Source organism: Mirounga angustirostris, unplaced genomic scaffold, assembly GCF_029215605.1.
Source record: "Mirounga angustirostris isolate CCGP_5_RB_7025 unplaced genomic scaffold, mMirAng1.0.hap1 SCAF_2, whole genome shotgun sequence".
Classification (NCBI taxonomy): Eukaryota; Metazoa; Chordata; class Mammalia; order Carnivora; family Phocidae; genus Mirounga; species Mirounga angustirostris.
The window spans coordinates 43,886,297-43,906,836 of record NW_026991710.1 but is presented as its reverse complement, the minus strand read 5'-3'; the positions used below and the strand labels follow the sequence as shown (position 1 = coordinate 43,906,836).

The 20,540-nt window shown below is 37.5% G+C and overlaps 1 protein-coding gene across 17 annotated transcripts in view; it reads left to right on the top strand.

The window, feature by feature from the left end:
* Positions 1-20,540, top strand: part of CLOCK (clock circadian regulator) — a 152,333-nt gene that overhangs the window by 73,987 nt on the left and 57,806 nt on the right. For all 17 annotated transcript variants that reach the window (XM_064584503.1, XM_064584500.1, XM_045881121.3 and 14 more), the window contains 2 exons: positions 3,283-3,374; positions 18,113-18,202. In XM_064584503.1, the coding sequence (XP_064440573.1) occupies positions 3,283-3,374; positions 18,113-18,202 (182 nt within the window). The remainder of the gene's footprint in view (positions 1-3,282; positions 3,375-18,112; positions 18,203-20,540) is intronic.

The window sequence follows — 20,540 nt, the reverse complement described above, 5'->3', positions numbered from 1 at the left end:
AGAGTCTCCCTTAAAGCATAATGTGATAGAATCTTGACAGTGATTCTTAAAATTGGATGCTTCCTCACCTTTTCTTGAGAGAAAGAAATCAATTGCCTTTTTAAAGGTTTCCTGAGATGTTCTTTATTTCATTCAACAAACATTTATTTAGTGCCTACTAAATCCTATATTCTTGGGGTGCAGAGTAGCAGTCCTGGCCCTCAGTTAACTCAAGCCAAGGAAGACAAACGTAAACAGCTAATTTACAATGCAGATACTTAAAACATGAGTAGTGTTTGTAAACCATAAACTTGCCGTGAGAACACAGAGGGAAAAAAATGTGTCAGGAAAGCCTTAAAAATGGTTGATTTTTCAGCTGAGTCCTCCTTTTAGATTAAATAAGGAGAACAGCATTTCACCTGGAGGAAATAGGAAATAGTGTGTGCAAAAGCAGAAAAGCAGGGAGGGTTCAGTGTATTTGGAGCATAGTTGGAGTTGGAAACTTATGGGTATATTTCAAAGAAAGGCAAGAACCGCATCATGAGGGCCTTGTATGCCATTTTAAAAGATGATTTCAGTGTATGTCTAGGAAATAAACACTTTATAAAATAAAGTGATTTTTTTTTTTTAAAGATTTTATTTATTTATTTGACAGAGAGATAGACAGAAGAGCACAAGCAGAGGGAGTGGCAGAGGGAGAGGGAGAAGCAGGCTCTGCACTGAGCAGGGAACCCGATGCGGGACTCGATCCCAGGACCCTGAGATCATGACCTGAGCCGAAGGCAGACGCTTAACCAACTGAGCCACCCAGGCGCCCTAAAATAAAGTGATTATTAATCGAAGAAAATCATTTTGACTAAATGAGTCATGAACAATTTAAAGAACATTGAGTATTTTGGTAACAGAGATAATAGATGAAAAACGTGTAGAAGGACCTTTCCTTTTCCAGATGCAAATGAAACCGCAAAACTTCTCCGAAGGAGAATTTGTAACTAGTACTTTTATTCACTCCTCCAGGGCTTACTGAGTCATGCATTACCAGGCTGGTTTATGCTCCACCACCTCTTTGAAATTATTTTTGTTAATTTCACAAATGCCAGCAGCCCCACCTGTTCTGCTGCCAATCAAACAATAGCAATAGCTTTTTCTTATACCTAATGCACTGGAAATCTTTTTTTAAAGGATTTATTTATTTATTACAGAGAGAGAGTGTGTGAATGCGGGGGGAGGCACAGAGGGAGAGAGAGAATCCCCAAGCAAGCTCCGTGCTTAGCGTGGAGCCAGATTCGGGGCTCGATCCTAGGATCCTGAGATCATGACCTGAGCTGAAATCAGGAGTCTGATGCTTAACCCATTGAGCCACCCAGGTGCCCCTGCACTGGAAATCTTAATCCATCCGCCACTGGCTTTTTTCCCCCCTTGGCCTGTGTTATACTGCACTTCTTCTTTCACCTCCCATTCCTAACTGAACTCTTTCTTTTTTTCCCCCCAGATATCTTTTGTGCTTTTGCTTTCTCTAGACTCTTTTCCTTGGTTATCTCATTCCATAGCTTCAACTATTGCCTCTCTATTAAACTACCATATCTGTATTTTTAGATGCAAATTTGTCAGTCTTTTGTTTCCAGATAACTTCTAGATCTTTCTTTTGCATGTGCTCAAACTCTGTGCATCTGAAACTGTGAATTCATTTTCATTTTGTTAAGTCACCTCTTTCTCTCAACTTCCTTTTTACATTTTTACAACAGTACCCTTTCAGGCCCTAGGACTCAAGCCTGAAAAGACTTTCAGATTTTTTTCACCTTTCTTAGTACTGTATCACAGTTGCCAAATTCTGTTGATTCTTCTGTAAATGTGTCAAAATCACTTGTCTTCATTTTTATTGTCATCAGTATCATTACATTTTACCTCTGCAAATAGTATTCTCACTAACCTTAGTGTCCCTTGTTAGCACACTCAATCCCCTCAGACACTGCAGTTCAATAAATGATTGCTGGATGAAATGAAATCGTATGAATGCATTTGCCCCTGATAATAGAGGATTAATTCTGGCATTTAAGTAGGTCAGTTGTTTTGTTTTGTTTTGTTTTGTTTTCAAAATTGGGTATATAATTCTCACAAAAGAAAAATTTACCTTAAATTGAAAGGGAGTTTTTAAATACTTTTATTAGTACTCTAAGCCTGTGTAACTAAACTTGATGGATTTGCTTGTGGATTTAAATTCTTTTTCTCAGTGTATATAATTGGTGTGAATTTGAAAAGCATGACTGTATTCCACAGAATTAGTAGCTAGACTTCTTGGTTACTCATCATATTGTAGTACAGGCATTTCCAATATGCCAAATGTTGGGTGACAATTTAATATCCTGTGTTTACATATCTGGTAATACAAAATCCAAAACAGCTTATTAGTCCCTACTTTTCACTGCAAAGTAGAATATATTTTGTAAAGTAAAATCTATGTTATAGATTTTTATTTTGCTTGGTTGAATATGTCTACATTTAAAAATGGAAAAAATATTTATTACCTAATAGTTCATGTTTCATCATTTATAAATAGCTTTCTCGTAACTAAATCCATTAGAAAAATGTTGCAAAATAAACTAATAATTTTGTTAAAATGTGTGCACCAAGCCAGGGATTTCCAGATTTTTGACCAGTTCCCTACCACTAAGAAAACATTCAGGAGGACACTAAGCAAAATCACTCTGGGATTATTACTTTAAAGTTTTTCCCCAAATTTTAGTCTCCTTGATTAGTTCAGAATAGAGCACCTCAGATTGGAAGGCATCTTTCTGCCTGGTACTAGGCAACCCTAAAGTCGTCTTAGTTAAAAGCAGACTGACTGACTGACCTCCTTGGCTCCTTTCCTCCAGAGTCATGTCCTTACGACTGCGCTAGCTACATTCCACCATTTGAATGTCAAGAGAAGGATGAGAAGAAAGAATTTCTTTCTAATGCTTGATACTAATATGCTTGTTCTGGTTCTTATTTGGTCATTATGTCAAGCAGGAAGCAGTCTCAGGCTTTCAGCAGTACAGGCTGTCAAAGCTCCCCAAAGAAAAACCAGAGACTGGTTATTTCCAAGAGACGAAATCCAAGGAGATAACTTGCCACATTAGTCCATGTATTTCATCATACCCAAGCCTGCGCCTCCTGATACCTACCTAAACCAATGAATGTTATTGCCTGTGGTTCTCATCTTAAATAGGGAGGAGAGAAGGCAACTTGTTGGACTTTGGTACCACCCCTTACCCCTACCCTGTGTTTGGAGTATGCCACTAATGTGTCAAATAATCTTTACAGAAATCACTGCACAGTCAGATGCCAGTGAAATTCGACAGGACTGGAAACCTACATTCCTTAGTAATGAAGAATTTACACAATTAATGTTAGAGGTATGTCTGCATTTGATTTTTGAAAAGTTTTATTTTCCTTGAAAAAGATATCGTTGAGGTGACGAATTTTAGTATGGTTTTAACAATATTAATTTAATATTGAAAAGTCTTGATTCATTGTAAATCAATAAACTATATCTTCAATTAAAATTATTATAAGTAAATAGTACTATACGGTAAGGTAATGTTAAATTTTCATATTTTTTAGTATTATATGATTTTCGAGAGGCTTAATAAAGGTCAGAAACCTATAGCTATCAAGTTCTTTACCTGAGGCCACTAACAACATTCAAATGAAGAATAATGTATTTTATTCATCACATGTTAAATATTATTTATGAGGGGCACCTGGCTGGCTCAGTCAGTAAAGCATGCGACTCTTGATCTCAGGGTCATGAGTTCGAGCCCCATGTTAGGTGTAGAGATTACTTAAAAATAAATCTTTAAAGATTTTTATTTATTTATTTATTAGAGAGAGAGAGAGAGACAGCAAGAGAGGGAACACAAGCAGGGGGAGTGGGAGAGGGAGAGAAGCAGGCTTCCCGCAGAGCAGGGAGCCCGATGTGGGGCTCGAACCCAGGATCCTGGGATCATGACCTGAGCCGAAGGCAGATTGAGCCACCATGGTGCTCCCCAAGGATCTTTTTTAACAAATTGAAATTCACCTAAACCCACAAATATAAAATGATAATAAATGAAGTATTTTGAAAATACTAAACCATTGAAATATACATCAAAAGGCAACCCTTCTTAATTCAAGTAGAAACTTTTAAAAGGAAATGTTCTGTAACAAAATTATTTTTGAAAACAATTCAGAACATACTTGCTTATAATTGAAAACCCTTAATACTTCATACAGTCAATTATAAAATTCACAAAAATTTTGAGTCACTCATATCTATCAATTTTACTTTTCTACTTTTTAATCGTTTCCTTTGTAGAATAATATAGGTATCATCTCTGTACACAAAATACACAGATCAGTATCAAATTTCCAGAAAAACTTAGGAAACAGAGGTGGTATACGTTGGCAGTAATAGTTAAGGATAAGAAAAATAAACACTTAACAAAGCAGACATAGAGCTGAGGAAAGCAGTCGAGGTAGGGATGTTAGAGGTTGTTAAATAATTTACATCTCTTACCCTGTTTGTTTGGATATATTATTTTAGACTGTAAGCATTTATCTGTGTCATGTATGTATGTGTAATGACCATATAGCAAGTGTCTTTGTATATCAACTAAAGTCTAAAGCAACATAAAGTATTTTGCAAATTAACGAGTTATTTTTCTGTTGATACTTTAGATGGAACAGTTAATTGCTGGATGATTAAATACATATTCAGCAGAAATGTTACCATATGAAAATTCGCTGGACTATATATGTATTTATAGCTGTGCTTAAAATCTGAAAAATAACTGAGCGCTTTTCACATATTAACTCAGTGAATGCTCACAATAATCTTATGAAGTAGATTCTGTTAGTATCCCTTTCTTACTTTCCTTGGATGAGGAAATCGAGGAACAAAGGGATTATGTTACCCAAAGTAACAGAGTAAGTAGCTCAGCTAGGATTCCCTGCAGCCTCTGATTTCCATGGCCTGCGCCTCTGTGCACACTGCCACTCATGAAACTAGTGAAAGCTAGCCAAAGAACAGACCTTTTAGCTTAAAAACCAGCAATTAGCTCTTTAAATTAGTGGACGCTTTAGTTATAAACCAAATAATAGTTTCTGATTTTAAGGTTTTTTCCTCTAAAAGGTAAGTGTTCTTCTATAACAAAATTATTTTATTACTTCTAAAGTTCATAAAAGAGTGGTCTATAATAGCCTTCTGATCATCTACTCATCACTAAACTCATTGACGTCAAAAATTATCTTGTTAGATATAAGTAATGTATTTATGAAAGAGTACACATAAACTACTGTCTAAACGGAGAAAGGAAATAGCTCATTTAATCACTCCTTAATTTATATTTTATGATTATAATCTCAGTGCAGTGGTTTAATAAGATCTTACATGTTAATCATAAACTACCCGCTCTGCTTTATTGGTGTGAAAAATTTCTTATAAATTCACAGATTTGTATAATATCTTCACTTATTTCTTAATACCTTAATGAAGGTAAATTCACTAATAGGCTAAACAGAGAAGGATTGTCTCCAAATTTTTTTTTTTTTTACTATTTGTCAAGACACAGGTAGTACATACATAGATAACTATAAAAAATAAATAAATCTAGGGATTAGAACATTGTAATATGCAACAGAGAAAACTTGAACATATTAAAAATTTTGGAAATATAAATTGTCTTATTATCCTTACAGCTTTTAAGATTACATTCCTAAAAAGTGTTACATTTATTTATTTATTAATATGTTGAGGACATTTTTGCATTTTAATGAATATTAACAACTATTATATATTCTATATATTAACTACATATACAATATATCTACTACTATATATTAGCTGCTATATATTATATATATTCTAACATTAATATGCCAAGATATGTACAAGATAGGAGGAGGATATGTATAAATGTGTGTATATATTACAACCTTGATCCAACTAACCTAGTTGTATTACTGTTGGCCACTTGTGTTGATCAGATTACGGATAGGCAGTCCTGATACCATTTTCAGCAGAATTTTAAATATAGGTTCTATCTTGGAATATTAGAGCTGATAGTAGAAGGTATTAAATCATTCAGCTCATTTTATGGATGAGGCCCAGAGAAGTTGCAGCTTGTCCAAGGTCAGGTAGCTAATTAATGAAAGAACTGGGAAACTTACAATTTATGTGTTGGCTCTTTCTCACCTTTCCTCCACTGCCACCTGTCTGGCTCCCTTTTATCTTTGTTGGAATATTCCTTTTTATCCTTGGGAGAGAAGGGGGTAGCTTGAGAGTAGTCAGGGAAATCAGGACGATTTATCCTCATCAGATCTTTCTACAAAGTTTTATCTGTGTGAAGTAATTTCCTAGTATGTAGCTCATTCCCCTTGGCAGCTGGCCACTCTCTCCAGTAATTTACAAGGGAAGGGCTAGTGCCCTGTCAGCCTTATCTTAGATACAGATCCATAAAAAGGTACTGTCCCTTTCTCTAGAACTTCCATTTTAAGTTTTTATTTTAATTCCAGTTAGTTAACATATAGTGTTGTATTAGTTTCAGGTGTACAATATAGTGATTCAGGAATTGCATACATCACCTATTACTCATCACAAGTGTACTCCTTAGTCGCTGTCACCTGTTTAACCCATCCCCCTACCCACCTCTCCTCTGGTAACCATCAGTTTGTTCTCAAGAGTCTGTTTCTTGGTCTGTCTCATTTTTTCTCCTTTGCTCATTTGTTTTGTTTCTTAAATACCACATGTCAGTGAAATCATATGGTATTTGTCTTTGACTGACTTACTTCACTTAGCATTATACTCTGCAGCTCCATCCATGTTGTTGCAAATGGCAAGATTTCATTCTTTTTTATGGCTGAGTAATATTTCATTGTGTATTTCTGCGTGTGTGTCTGTGACAATAGTTTATTTTTGCTTTTGTTTCTCTTGCCTCAGGGGACCTATCTAGAAAAAGTTGCTATTGCTGATGTCAGAGAAGTTGCTACCTATGCTCTCTTCTAGGGTTTTTGTGGTTTCAGGTCTCATATTTGGGTCTTTAATCCATTTCAAATTTATTTTTGGGTATGGTGTAAGAAAATGGTCTGGTTTCATTCTTTTGCATGTTGTTGTCCAGTTTTTCCAACAGCATTTGTTGAAGAGACTGTTTCCCATTGGATATTCTAGGTTTATTCCCAGGTATCTTATGGGTTTTGGTGCAATTGTAAATGGGATTGACTCCTTAAATTCTCTTTCTTCAGTCTCACTTTTGGTGTATAGAGATGCAACTGATTTCCGAGCATCGATTTTATATCCTGCCACTTTGCTGAATTCCTGTATGAGTTCTGGCAATTTTGGGGTGGAGTCTTTTGGGTTTTCCACAGAGTATCATGTCATCTGTGAAGAGTGAGAGTTTGACTTCTTTGCCAATTTCAGATGCCTTTTATTTCTGAATAAAAGGCATTGTTGTTGTCTGATTGCTGAGGCTAGGATTTCTAGTACTATGCTGAACAACAGTGGTGAGAGTGGACATCCGTGCCGTGTTCCTGACCTTAAGGGAAAAGCGCTCAGTTTTTCCCCATTGAGAATGATATTCGCTGTGGGCTTTTGCATATGGCTTTTATGATATTGAAGTATGTTGCCTCTGTCCCTACACTGTGAAGAGTTTTAATCAAGAAAGGATGCAGTACTTTGTCCAATGCTTTTTCTGCATCTATTGAGAGGATCATATGGTTCTTGTCCTTTCTTTTATTAATGTGGTGTATCACATTGATTGATTTGCAGATGTTGAACCAACCTTGCAGCTCAGGAATAAATCCCACTTGGTGGTGGTGAATAATCCTTTTAATGTACTATTGGATCCTATTGCCTAGTATCTTGGTGAGATTTTTGGCATCCATGTTCATCGGGGATATTGGTCTGTAATTCTCCCTTTTGGTGGGGTCTTTGTTGGTTTTGGGATCAAGGTAATGCTGGCCTCATAGAAAGAGTTTGGAAGTTTTCCTTCTTCCATTTTGATTTTTTGAAACATCTTCAGAATAGGTATTAATTCTTCTTTAAATGTTTGGTAGAGTTCCTCTGGGAAGCCATCCAGCCCTGGACTCTCGTGTGTTGGGGAGATTTTTGATTACTGCTTTGATTTCCTTGCTGGTTATGGGTCCGTTCAGGTTTTCTGTTTCTTTCTGTTTCAGTTTTGGTAGTTTATACATCTCTGGGAATGCATCCATTTCTTCCAGATTGTCTGATTTGTTGGCATATAGTTGCTCATGATATGTTCTTATAATTGTTTGTATTTCCTCGGTGTTTGTTGTAATCTCTTCTCTTTCATTCATGGTTTCTTTGGGTCCTTACTCTTTTCTTTTGGGTAAGTCTGGCCAGGGGTTTATCAGTCTTATTAATTCTTTCACAGAACCAGCTCCTAGTTTCGTTGGTCTGTTCTACTGTTCTTTTGGTTTCTGTTTCATTGATTTCTGCTCAATCTTTATTATTTCTCTCCTCCTGCTGTGTTTACGCATTATTTGCTGTTCTTTCTCCAGCTCCTTTAGGTGTAGGGTTGGGTTGTGTATTTTTTTTTTTTTTTAAGATTTTATTTATTTATTTGACAGAGACACAGCGAGAGAGGGAACACAAGCAGGCTTCCTGTGGAGCAGGGAGCCTGATGTGTGGGGCTGGATCCCAGGACCCTGGGATCATGACCTGAACCGAAGGCAGACACTTAATGACTGAGCCACCCAGGTGCCCCTGGGTTGTGTATTTGAGACCTTTCTTGTTTCTTGAGAAAGGCTTGTATTGCTATATACTTTCCTCTTAGGACTGTCTTTGCTGCATCCCAAAGATTTCAAACAGTTGGGTTTTCATTTTCATTTGTTTCCATGAATTTTTTAAAATTCTTTTTAAATTTCCTGGTTGACCCATTCATTCTTTAGTAGGATGGTTGTTAGCCTCCAAGTATTTGAGTTCTTTCCAACTTTCCTCTTGTGGTTGAGTTCCAGTTTCAAAGCACTGTGGTCCGAAAATGTACAGGGAATGATCTCAGTCTTTTGGTTCTGGTGGAGACCTGATTTGTGACCCAGGATATGATCGATTCTAGAGAATGTTCCATGTGCACTCGAGAAGAATGTGTATTCTGTTGCTTTAGGATGGAATGCTCTGAATATATCGGTGAAGTCCATCTGGTCCAGTGTGTGTGTCATTCAAAGCCCTTGTTTCCTTGTTGATCTTTTGCTTAGATGATCTGTCCATTTCAGTGAGGGGGGTGTTAAAATCCCCTACTATTATTGTATTATTGTTGATGTGTTTCTTTGATTTTGTTATTAATTGGCTTCTGTAATTGGCTGCTCCCATGTTAAGGGCATGAATATTTACAGTTGTTAGCTCTTGTTGGATAGACCCTTTAAGTATGATACAGTCTCCTTTCTCATCTTTTATTACAGTCTTTGGTTTAAAATCTAATTTGTCTCATATAAGGATTGCCACCCCAGCTTTCTTTTGGTGTCCATTAGCATGGTAAATGGTTTTCTACCCCCTCACTTTCAATCTGGAGGTGTCTTTGGGTCTAAAATGAGTCTCTTGCAGATAGCATATCCACGGGTCTTGCTTTTTTATCCAGTCTGATACCCTGTGTCTTTTGATTGGGGCATTTAGCCCATTTACAATTGGGGTAACTATTGAAAGATGAATTTAGTGCCATTGTATTGCCTGTAAGGTGACTGTTACTGTATATTGTCTGTGTTCCTTTCTGGTCTGTGTTACTTTTAGGCTCTTTCTTTTCTTAGAGGATCTCTTTCAATATTTCTTGCAGGGTTGATTTAGTGATTGCAAATTCTTTTAGTTTCTATTTGTCCTGGAAGCTTTTTATCTCTCCTATTTTGAATGACATCCTAGCTGGATAAAGTATTCTTGGTTGCATATTTTTCTCATTTAGCACCTCGAATTTATCATGCCTGTACTTTCTGGCCTGCCAGGTCTCCGTGGATAGGTCTGCTGCCAATCTAATGTTTCTACCTTTGTAGGTTACAGACTTTTGTCCAAGCTGCTTTCAGGTGTTGACCTATTTTTATTGATTTTGAGGTGATTCTCTGTGCCTCCTGGATTATGATGCCTGTTCCCTTCCTCAGATTATGGAAGTTCTCTGCTATAATTTGCTCCAATATACCTTCTGCGCCTCTCTCTCTCTCTCCTCTTCTTCTGGGATCCCAATTATTCTAATATTGTTTCACTTTATGTTATCACTTATCTCTCAAATTCTTCCCTTGTGATCCAGTAGTTTATCTCTTTTTCTCAGCTTCTTTATTCTCCATTGTTTGGTCTTCTATATCACTAATTCTCTTTTGTGCCTCATTTATCCTAGCAGTTAGAGCTTCCATTTTTTATTGCATTTGTGATAGCCTTTTTGATTTTAACTTGGCTAGATTTCAGTTCTTTTATTTCTCCAGAAAGGGATTCTCTAGTGTCTCAAGCCTAGCTAGTTTCTTTATAATCGTTATTCTGAATAACTCTAGTTCTGACATCTTACTCATGTCCATATTTATTAGGTCCCTGGCAGTCAGTACTGCCTCTTGTTCTCTTTGTTGAGGTGAGTTTTTCTGTTTTGTCATTCTGTCCAGAGAACTGATGAACAAGAGAACAAAATATTGAAAGGGCAACAACAACCCCAGAGAAATATACACTAAACAAATTAGAAGAGACCCAAAACCAGAGGGGGTGGGGTGGAGAATATAATCAGACAGGTGAGCCAAATAGAGCAATATGCTGGATTCTGTGTGTAGTTTGGTCTGTTTTCTTAGAAAACTAGATCCCAAAACTGTAACAAAAGAAAAACTTGTATGTGTACAGTAATAAAATTAAATACAGTGAATGGATAGAATGTAACTGTAAAAATGGAAATTAAAAAAGAAGAAAAAACAAAGAGAAAAAAACCAACAACAATTAAAAAAAAAAGGAAAGAATATAAACAGGTGAACAGAAGAGAGCAATATACTATCTCCTGAGAGTATTTTGGTCAGTTTTTTAGAGGAAACCACATCTCAAAATTGTAAAGAAAGAGAAACTTATATATACAAAAATAAAACTACATTGAGAGGATAGAATGTAAATGTAAAGGTGAAAATTAAAAAAAAAAAAAAAAAGGAAGAAGAAAAATGAGAATATGATCAGGCAAATGAATAGATCCATACACGAGTTTGGGTGTATTTTGGTCTATTAGAAGAAACTGCATCCCAAGATTTTAAAGAAAGAAAAACTTCTATATATACAAAAATAAGGTTAAATACAATGAAAGGCTAGAATGTGACTGTAAAAATGAAAATTAAAAGATTTTAAAAGAAGGTTGATAAAATAAGTTGGTTGAAAAAGGAAAGAAGAAAAGTTTTAAAGAAGAAGAAAAATAAAATTTAAAAAATTAAAGTTGAAAGACTAAAGAATCATGAGAAAAAAGCCATGAGTTTTGTGTGCTGTATTCCCCTTGTGCTGGAGTTGTGCAGTTCTCATTGATTGGTAAACTAGGTCTTGGCTGGATGATGTTCTTCCGGGGGAGGGACCTGTTGCATTGACTCTCAAATGTCTTTGCCGGAGGCCGAATTGCCCCGCCCTTGCCAGGGGCCAGGCTAAGTAATGTGCTCGGGTTTGCTCTATGTGGCTGTTGTTCCTTGAAGGCTTTCCCTGCAACTTTAGGGGATGAGAATGAAAATGGCGGCCTCCTCATCTCTCCCTGGAGCCTAGAGCTCGGGACCCCACTTCTCAGTGCGCCCTCAGACAAAAGCAGTCAATCACTCCTGTTTCCCTAGTCTTTGGCTGGCTGCACTCCGTGCTCACCTGGCCTGTGGCCGAGTTGTTTCTGTCTCTGGCACAGGACCCCATTTGGAGTCTCCAAACCCAGCAGACTCCTGTGGCAGGCTCCTGCACCGCTCCTCCTGGGAGAGGAAGAGGGGGGTCTCACCACAGTTCTGCCATTTGTTGGCAGGGGCCCAGCTGTGCCCCGGATCATGGTTTGTGGCAGCCCTGAGTGGAGAACCCACTCCTGGGCTCAGTCTTTGCGGCTGGCTTCCCTGCTCTGATACCTGGGAGCTCTGCTGCACTCAGACACCTGCGGTCTTCCTGTGACCCCTGAGGATCCTGAGACCACACTGCCCCAGCAAGGGTTCCACCCTCTGGTTAGTCGCCTGAGCGAAGTCCTTCAGCAGAGCAGACTTCTAAAAGTTCTGATTTTGTGCTCCGCTGCTCTATCACTTGCTGGTAGCTGGCTGACAGAGGCTCTCTCCCCCTGCGGTCTGTCTTCCCATATATCACCTCAGATTCACTTCTCTGCACCTCCTACTTTACAGAAAGTGGTTGCTTTTCTATTCCTGGAGTTGTAGCTATTCTTTTCTTAGATCTCCAGTTGAGTTTGCAGGTGTTCAGAATGGTTTGATAGCTATCTAGCTGAATTTCTGGGACCAGATGAAATTAAGGTTTCCTACTCCTCCACCATCTTGGAAGCTGCCCCTGTCTTTGTTTTAAAGTCTGATTTGTCTTATATAAGTATTGCTATTCTGGCTTTCTTTTTTTTTCTTCCAAGTTTTTATTTAAATTCCAGCTAGTTAACATATAGTGCAATATTAGTTTCAGGTGTAGAATTTAGTTACTCATCACTTACATACAACACTCGGTGGTCATCACAAGTGCCCTTCTTAATGCCCATCACGTGTTTAGCACCCACCCTCCCCAACCCCCCTACCTCCCCTCCAGTAACCGTCAGTTTGTTCTCTATAGTTAAGAGTCTTTTTTTCTTGGTTTGCCTCTTTTTTGACATATGTTTGCATGATAAATATTTCGCCATCCCCTCACTTTCAATCTGCAGGTGTCTTTAAGTCTAAAATGAGTCTCTTATAATCAGCATATAGATGGGTCTTGTTTTTTTATCCATCCTGTCACTCTTTGTCTTTTGATTGGATCATTTAGTCCATTTACATTCAAAGTAATTATCGATGGATATGTATTGATTGCCATTTTATTACCTGTTTTGTGGTTGTTTCTGAAGATTTTCTCTGATCCTTTCTTGTCTTTTTGATGGTTTGCTGGTTTTCATTAGTGATATATTTGGATGTATTTCTCTTTATTCTTTGCATATTTAGTAGTGGTTTTTGATCTGTGGTTATCATTAGGTTTGTATATAACATCTTCTGCTTATAGTAGTCTATATTAAGTTGATGGTTGCTTAAGTTTGAACCCATTCTTTACACCTCTCCTCCCCATGTTTTAGGTATATGGTGTCATATTTCACATCCTCTTATTTTGTAAGTTCCTTGACTGATATTTTACAGAAATAATTCATTTTTATTGCTCTTGTGTTTTCTTTCTTCACACTGTCACTTTTGGTCTCTCTTTTCCACTCAAAGAATCCCCTTTAATATTTCCTGCAGGGCTGGTTCAGTGGTCATGAACTCCTTTAGTTTCGTTTGTCTGGGAAAACCTTTTTTTTCCGTCTGGGAAATTCTTTCTCTCTCCTTCTGTTCTGAATGATAGCCTTGTTGGCTAGAGTATTCTTGGCTGCAGATTTTTCCCATTCAGTACTTTGAATATATCATGCCCACTCCCTTCTGGCTTGGAAAGTTTCTGTTGAAAAATCCCCCGCTAGTCTAATGGGGTTTCCCTTGTATATAACTGTCTTATCTTGCTACTTTTAAATTTTTTTCTTTATCACTATATTTTGCCATTTTAATTACAGTGTGTCTTGGTGTGGATTTGCTTTTTTTTATTTTGTTGGGGGTTCTCTGTGCCTCTTGGGTCTGGATATCTGTTTTCTTCCCCAGATTTGGGAAGTTTTCAGTTGTTATCTCTTCAAATAAATTTTCTGCCCCCTTTTCTCTCTCCTCTTCTTCTGGGACTCCTATAATATGAATGGTACTGTGTTTGATGGAGTCACTGAGTTTCCTAAGTCTATTCTCATTTTGTGTTACTCTTTTTTCTCTCTTTTTTTCAGCTAGATTAATTCCCATTACTCTGTCTTGTAGGTTATTAATTCATTCTTCTGCTTCTTCCATTCTACTGTTCATTCCAATAGATGTATTTCTCATTTTGTTCACTGAGCTCTTTATCTCTTCTGTGTATTCCTTATCTCTGTGTTGAGGGTCTCGCTGATGTCTTCCACTCTTTTCTCAAGTCCGGTAAATGTATTTAGGATCATTACTTTAAAATTTTCTATCAGGCATGTTATTTATATCTGTTTTACTTGGATCTCTGTCTGTGACTTTGTCCTTTTATTTCATTTGGGACAAATTCCTCTGCCTTCTCATTTTATCTAAGTCTCTGCCTGCTTCTTTGTGTTAGGAAAGTCAGCTTCATCTCCTGTTCTTGAGGGTAATGGCCTTATGAAGAAGAGGTTTTGTAGTGCCCTCCTGGGTAGTGTCACCTCTTCTCCAGAGCCTGGCGCTTCCAGTAGTATCTCTAATGTGTGCTGTGTGTGCTCTGCTGTTGTGTCCTGGCCACTTTATCCTTCAGGCCCGTTGTCTGCAGAGGCTCTCTTCACCTGTTGTGAAATGAGACCCATCACCACCACCAGTGGACTGAGGCCCTGTAAGACTCTTGGGTTGGGAGAGGTGGTGTGCACAAGGGTTTGGGCAGGTTTTCTGGGGCGGTCGGGGGGGCCATCACCCTTGGACTGACACAAATGTGACTGGGAAGGGTGGTTCTTCTGGAGCACAGGAGGGTGGGGCTTGGTGTCAGCAAGTTAGATAGTGAGTGTGGAGGCTGCGCTTGTTCCCACAGATGGCTGTGTGCTTAGGCTGAGGGGTGGGAGAGGGAAATGGTGCCTACCAGCGCCTTTGTTCCTGGTGGGGTCTCTCTGGGATACACTCTGAGATGAGCAAATAACGTCCCCACTTTGTGCCCCAGGTGCTCTTCAGATCACTCTTTCCACACTGTGTGTCCACAGGTTTGCCCTGCCTCTTCCCCAATGACCCTGGGCTCTCCCTGAGCCAAATCTGCTGATCTTTAGAAATCCAGGCTTTAAGCCCTGCTGATTGCCAGAACTCATGAAATTTCGCCCCTCTTGCTTTCCAAGCCCAGTTGCTATGGGGATTTGTTTTCCCTTTGACTCCCCTGTGTGCTAGTCTGTCTTTTGCCAGTCTCTGCTACTGGGGCTCCCTCCCCACTGCAGCAGCCCATCTTTTTTACTGCCTTTCTGCATTTTTCTACCTTCTTCAGTGTGACTTCTTCTCCCCCTTTAGTTGTAGAGTTTGCTCTGCCAGTCTTCAGGTGGATTTCTGGGGTATTTAGGATGATTTGTTAGTTATCAAGTTGTATTTGGGGATAAGGTGAGCCTAGGGTCCTCCTACTCTACCACCATCATCAAAGACAAACAGTTTTAACTAATGAACTCTTTCCATTTTATCATACAGTGTGGGGAAAGGGATAAGCTTCACAGGCTTCAGTCTTGGGAATAGGATGTCCTTCCCTGTCTTACTTTCTCTTCCATATCTCTCCAGTCTTCCTCCTTAGGGGCCTCCTCAAGACCCTTTTAGTTTTTAGTGTACCCATCCACTGTGCTCGGAAATTAAATCCTTTCAATCAAAAGAAGTCCCAGGCCCTGGATCCTTTCTTGTGTTAAGACTTTTGTGGTATGTTGGTGGAGGCTTTTCTCTCCTTAGTCTTTGCCTGTGTCGAAGATGAAAGGGCAGGCTCTGGTTCTGGCAATGGGCTTATGTTATTAAGAGTTCTGATTTCAGTTCATTCTCTTCACAGAAGAGAGCTTCACTCAATTTCTAGCAAATACCCTAAGAGCAAATACAGATCACCATAGTAAATATTAACTAACTTTCAAAGATAACACAATCTAGCTTCATATGAAGCATGTTTTTCTTAATATCATTTTGACCCCATTCATTATGAAATAATAATACTGGCATTATTGTACTAAGGAGTTTTTGTAAAAATAATTTCATGAATTTTCTTTATTTCTTTTTTCTTTTTTTAAGATTTATTTATTGACTTTAGAGAGAGAGAGCCAGCATGCACATGTGCAGGGTGGGGGCGAGAGGGAGGGAGAGAGAGGGAGAGAGCGAGAGAGAGAGAACCTCAAGCAGACTCCCTGCTGAGTGCAGAGCCTGACACAGGGCTCGATCTCACAACCCTGAGATCATGACCTGAACTGAAATTAAGAGTCAGACTCTTAACTGACTGAGCTACCCAGGTACCCCTTGAATTTTCTTAAATTACAAGGCGCTCTCTCTTTCTCTCTCTCTCTCTCTCTTTCTCTCTCTCTCTCTCTCTCTCTCTCTCACACACACACACCCTCAGTCAAGAATGGATTTTTATGAGCCATTCTAGAAGATAGGCATCTACTCAAAATAAGTTCTTTCTGACATCCAGATCTGTCCCCCTATAGAAGGTGAGAGGAGGTGGAGCGTGCCTTTTTCCATATATTCAACAATTCTTCAACAGTTATTTAGAAGTAGAGGGAGATTGCTCTAACTCTCAGGTCCATACGTTATATACTAGAGATATTTTTTATCTACTGCGTGCCACATATTATGCTAAGTGCTATAGATACAGTGTTGAAGAAGATATAGATGGTTCTTACCAGCAATTGATATCCTTTGAGAGAGCCCTATAATTAAAAAGAAATTTAAATTTAGCATGATAACTGTTTTGATAGGCAAAGAGGAACTCCTCTCTCTTATGGTATATCTTTTCTGCTGTATATCTTTAGCATCTTTTTCACTGGATCTTCTTTTCCGTCAGCCTGTGTATATACTTGTTACTTCCCTTGATACTTGGTCCCCTTAGAACTTCTTCTGAAGTTCTTTCTTCCCTCTGAAGTTCATAAAGGAGTAGTTTGTAATCGCCTGATTATTCACTTTTCTCTAAACTCATTGTAGTCTGATTCACCTTATTACTGACATAACTCTTTTTTTTTTTTTTTAAAGATTTTATTTATTTATTTAATTGACAGAGAGAGAGAGAGACAGCGAGAGAGGGAACACACAAGCAGGGTGACTGGGAGAGAGAGAAGCAGGCTTCTGCTGAGCAGGGAGCCCGATGCGGGGCTTGATCCCAGGACCCTGGGATCATGACCTGAGCTGAAGGCAGTCGCTTAACCGACTGAGCCACCCAGGCGCCCCTGACATAACTCTTTAAAGTCACCAAAATTCACTTCTCATTTTCTTAGTCCTTATCCTATATTTGATCTGATTTTACAGTGAACCATCCCTCTTCCTCCTCACTCACCTTGTCATTTTCTCTTCCATTGCCTTCCTTGACAATAGTGTTTTCTATATTCTCTGTCATTTTCTCTGGTCCTGTTCTCCTCCTTGTCGCCATGTGTAGATAATTACTCTAAGGATTTTCTGTGACATGTTTCTGTCTTTTGCGGATCGTATTTCTTCAGCTGTCACCTCTGTGCCTAGGGTTCTCAAGTGAAAATATTTTATAAAATATAAAGTACAGGATTGCTTTATTATTAAGTATTGTATTCCCTGTACCAGCTTCTCTCCTGAACTCTAATTTCCTATTTCTCAATGCTTGCCTAAGTCCTTCTCTGTTCTTACTGCTACTAATTTCATTCAGATTTTCACTAACCTCCCTGACTCTTCCAAAAACCTCTGAGATTTTCCTAACTTAATTCTATTTCTTCTAAATGCATGTACATACTGTTTCTAGACTACTTTTGAACAAAGTCCTTATGTCTTGACCTGGTATTCAAGGCCTTTCATGATCTGACCCCAGCATACTTTTTCAGCTTAATTTCCCTTTCACTTTATCCCCCATGTATCTCCTTAAGCTTCAGTCAAACACCTTTTTGTTAATATATCCAAAAGGTGGAAATGTGTTTTCGTGTGTCAGACATAGCATTGATGTCATTTGTGCTTCAGATACGGCAATTTTCATATAATATACATATAATAATGGTAGAACATTAGGTATCTAGGTTTTAGAAGCCAGCTATCCCATATATGACCATAGTGTGATTTTTTTTTTTTTCCAGAAGCATTTAAGAATGCGCAAAGATATGTACTAAGTATTGTAAAGGGAAAAGCTAGCATTTGGCAGCGCTCTGGAAATTCCACATTAAGTCCTTTGTCATTTAATTAGATTTTTTTCTTTTCTGTCCTGTACATTTTTTCTTTTCACTTAACTGACCATTATGTTTAATTTCAGGCTCTTGATGGTTTTTTTTTAGCAATCATGACAGATGGAAGCATAATATATGTGTCTGAGAGTATAACTTCATTACTTGAACATTTACCAGTAAGTATCCTGTGATCTCTTTCTTATCTAATGCCTATTTTAAATGTTCTAAAGCATGAGGAAGAGGACCTCCAGAGCAGTGTGGAACAGTGGCTAGAGGGGGACGAGAGCTCTAACCATGTCTCCCTGTTTGGCAGTAACTAATATTTAACTGCCACTGTATCTAACCTCTGCCCTCCTGATTCTAATGCTGTTTTCAGTGTTTCCTTTTTAAACAGCCTGGTGACAGTGTTGTTAAATCACTGGAAATATCTTGAGAATAACTAATTTTCTAGGGAGGTATTTCCTCCTTTTGGAGGAACTCAAATAATTTTCTCAAAAGAATAACTTAGAATAACACACTAAAAATAATAGATACAGAATTTTTGTGGTCTGTGCTAGAAATGAGAGTTTTATAACCATATTCAATTTGTTTTCAATATGACTAAAAGAGTACAGAATTAGAAAAGAATTATATTGTGTAATTTTGATTAGGATGGTGAATACCTGAATTATATTTTGTTGTTTGCTGTTTTATTAAACATATATTTATTGAATACTCTGTGTCCCACTGTATGCTAGGTGCTGTGCTACAGTTGACAGTTTTTATAAATTTGAAGTTTTTATTTAAAATGTAATTGTTTAAGAAATGTAATTGTTCTTACCTAAGATAGGGCTTGTAGTATAAATATTCTGAAGTTACTTATAAATATTCTTAAATTGCCCATCTTTTGAAGACTTATAACACTACAAAGCAAACTCTTCTGTAAAGGTTTCTTTCAAGAGATAGTGAAAAGCACTATTTCCCTTCCTCTGATTGTTCTGCTACTTTCTACGTTACCAAAAGAATAAACTCCACACTTAAACGACCAGATTCTACAGTAGGTCTAGTTTTGATTTAAGTGTTCAATCATTAATGTTTTCCCCCTTAACGAAAACCCTCTTTGCTTCAGATTCCCTCCTGGGTTTTGTTTTTTTTTTTTTTTAACTTTTAATTTTAGGCTATTTTTAGATTTACAGAAAAATGAAGAAGATAGTACAGAGTGTTCCCATATGCCCCATACCGAGTTTCCTCTGTTATTCACATCTTCTGGATCTTTTTAGTTGTGTCAGCCAAAGCTTATAGACTGGCAGGTGAATTTTTTGGTAGACAAGATTGCTGCTGATCCAGTAGACCCATTTCATTTCATTCTGAGTTAATAGTAGCTTTTTAAAAACAGTTTTTTGCTTTTCTCCGGTTACTTTGGATACTTAGCCTCATACCACTGACATTGCTGAATTATATGTTATTTAATGGTTTGAAAACATAAGCACAAGTGTCTTTTGAGAAAATGAAATAACATTTGTTTAGGATTATGCATAATAAAAGAAAACAATATGTGCTTTTCTATTTTGAGTTGTCAGTAAAAATTAACTGTAACAAATAGTTTAAAATAATTTCTTTTTGTTTTAATATGCAAACTATTTAATATGCAAACTATTTAATATGCAAAATATTGTCTAAAATAGAATTTTGGCTGTTGCCTGAAAGGAAAGAAACATTAGCAAATCCCCAAGTTAGGCTTTAGTGTTTATAATTCAGTTCTCTTGAGAAATTAAAATTTGCCATTGTCAATAGGACTTAAAATTTTTAAATTCTAATTCTGACTATGAAATTATAAAACTGATACTTTAGGTCCTGCAAAAAATATTTTTCTTAACTTTGTTGCTTCATACTTACGAAATTAACAGGCACATTTTAACTTATTTGTGGCTAATAATCAGGAGAAGGAATTTTATTATTTTTTTTTCCCCTCTTGGTCTGATGTTCTGTAACAAAATCATAGGGTCGTACAACCTCAGCATCAGAAGGGATTTTAGACCTCCTTAGCCCAACCTGCCTTTGTGTTATCAGCAGACATCTACCCAGAAAAATAGGACTTAATTATGCAAGAATTTAGTGAAAGTGCCAACACAAAAAGATCTCTTTACTGGGAACTTAAAATTGGTAACATTTGACAAGTTAAGATTGATTTCCTCACACTTGCTTAAATGTGTTCCTGAGAGAGGATATATTACACTTGTAATCACATGTAATATTGGGGGTGATTAACCGTGTTACAATGTAACAGAGTCTAAGAGTAAGAGTGCTGCTCTGAAGATACTTTTCCTTTCCTTTCCTGCTCTTCTTGTTAGTTGGGAAGTATAAACGTGTGTTTTAAGAAAGTCAGTGCAGACTTTGGTATAAATATAGTATACAGAAATACAATTTAGAATTTTTTTGAATAGTCATATGATGATTTTGAAAGCTTATTTGATAGAGCCAAAATTTTTGTTCCTTATGCCTGTACAAAAGGAACACAGTGGTTGTATCTAACAT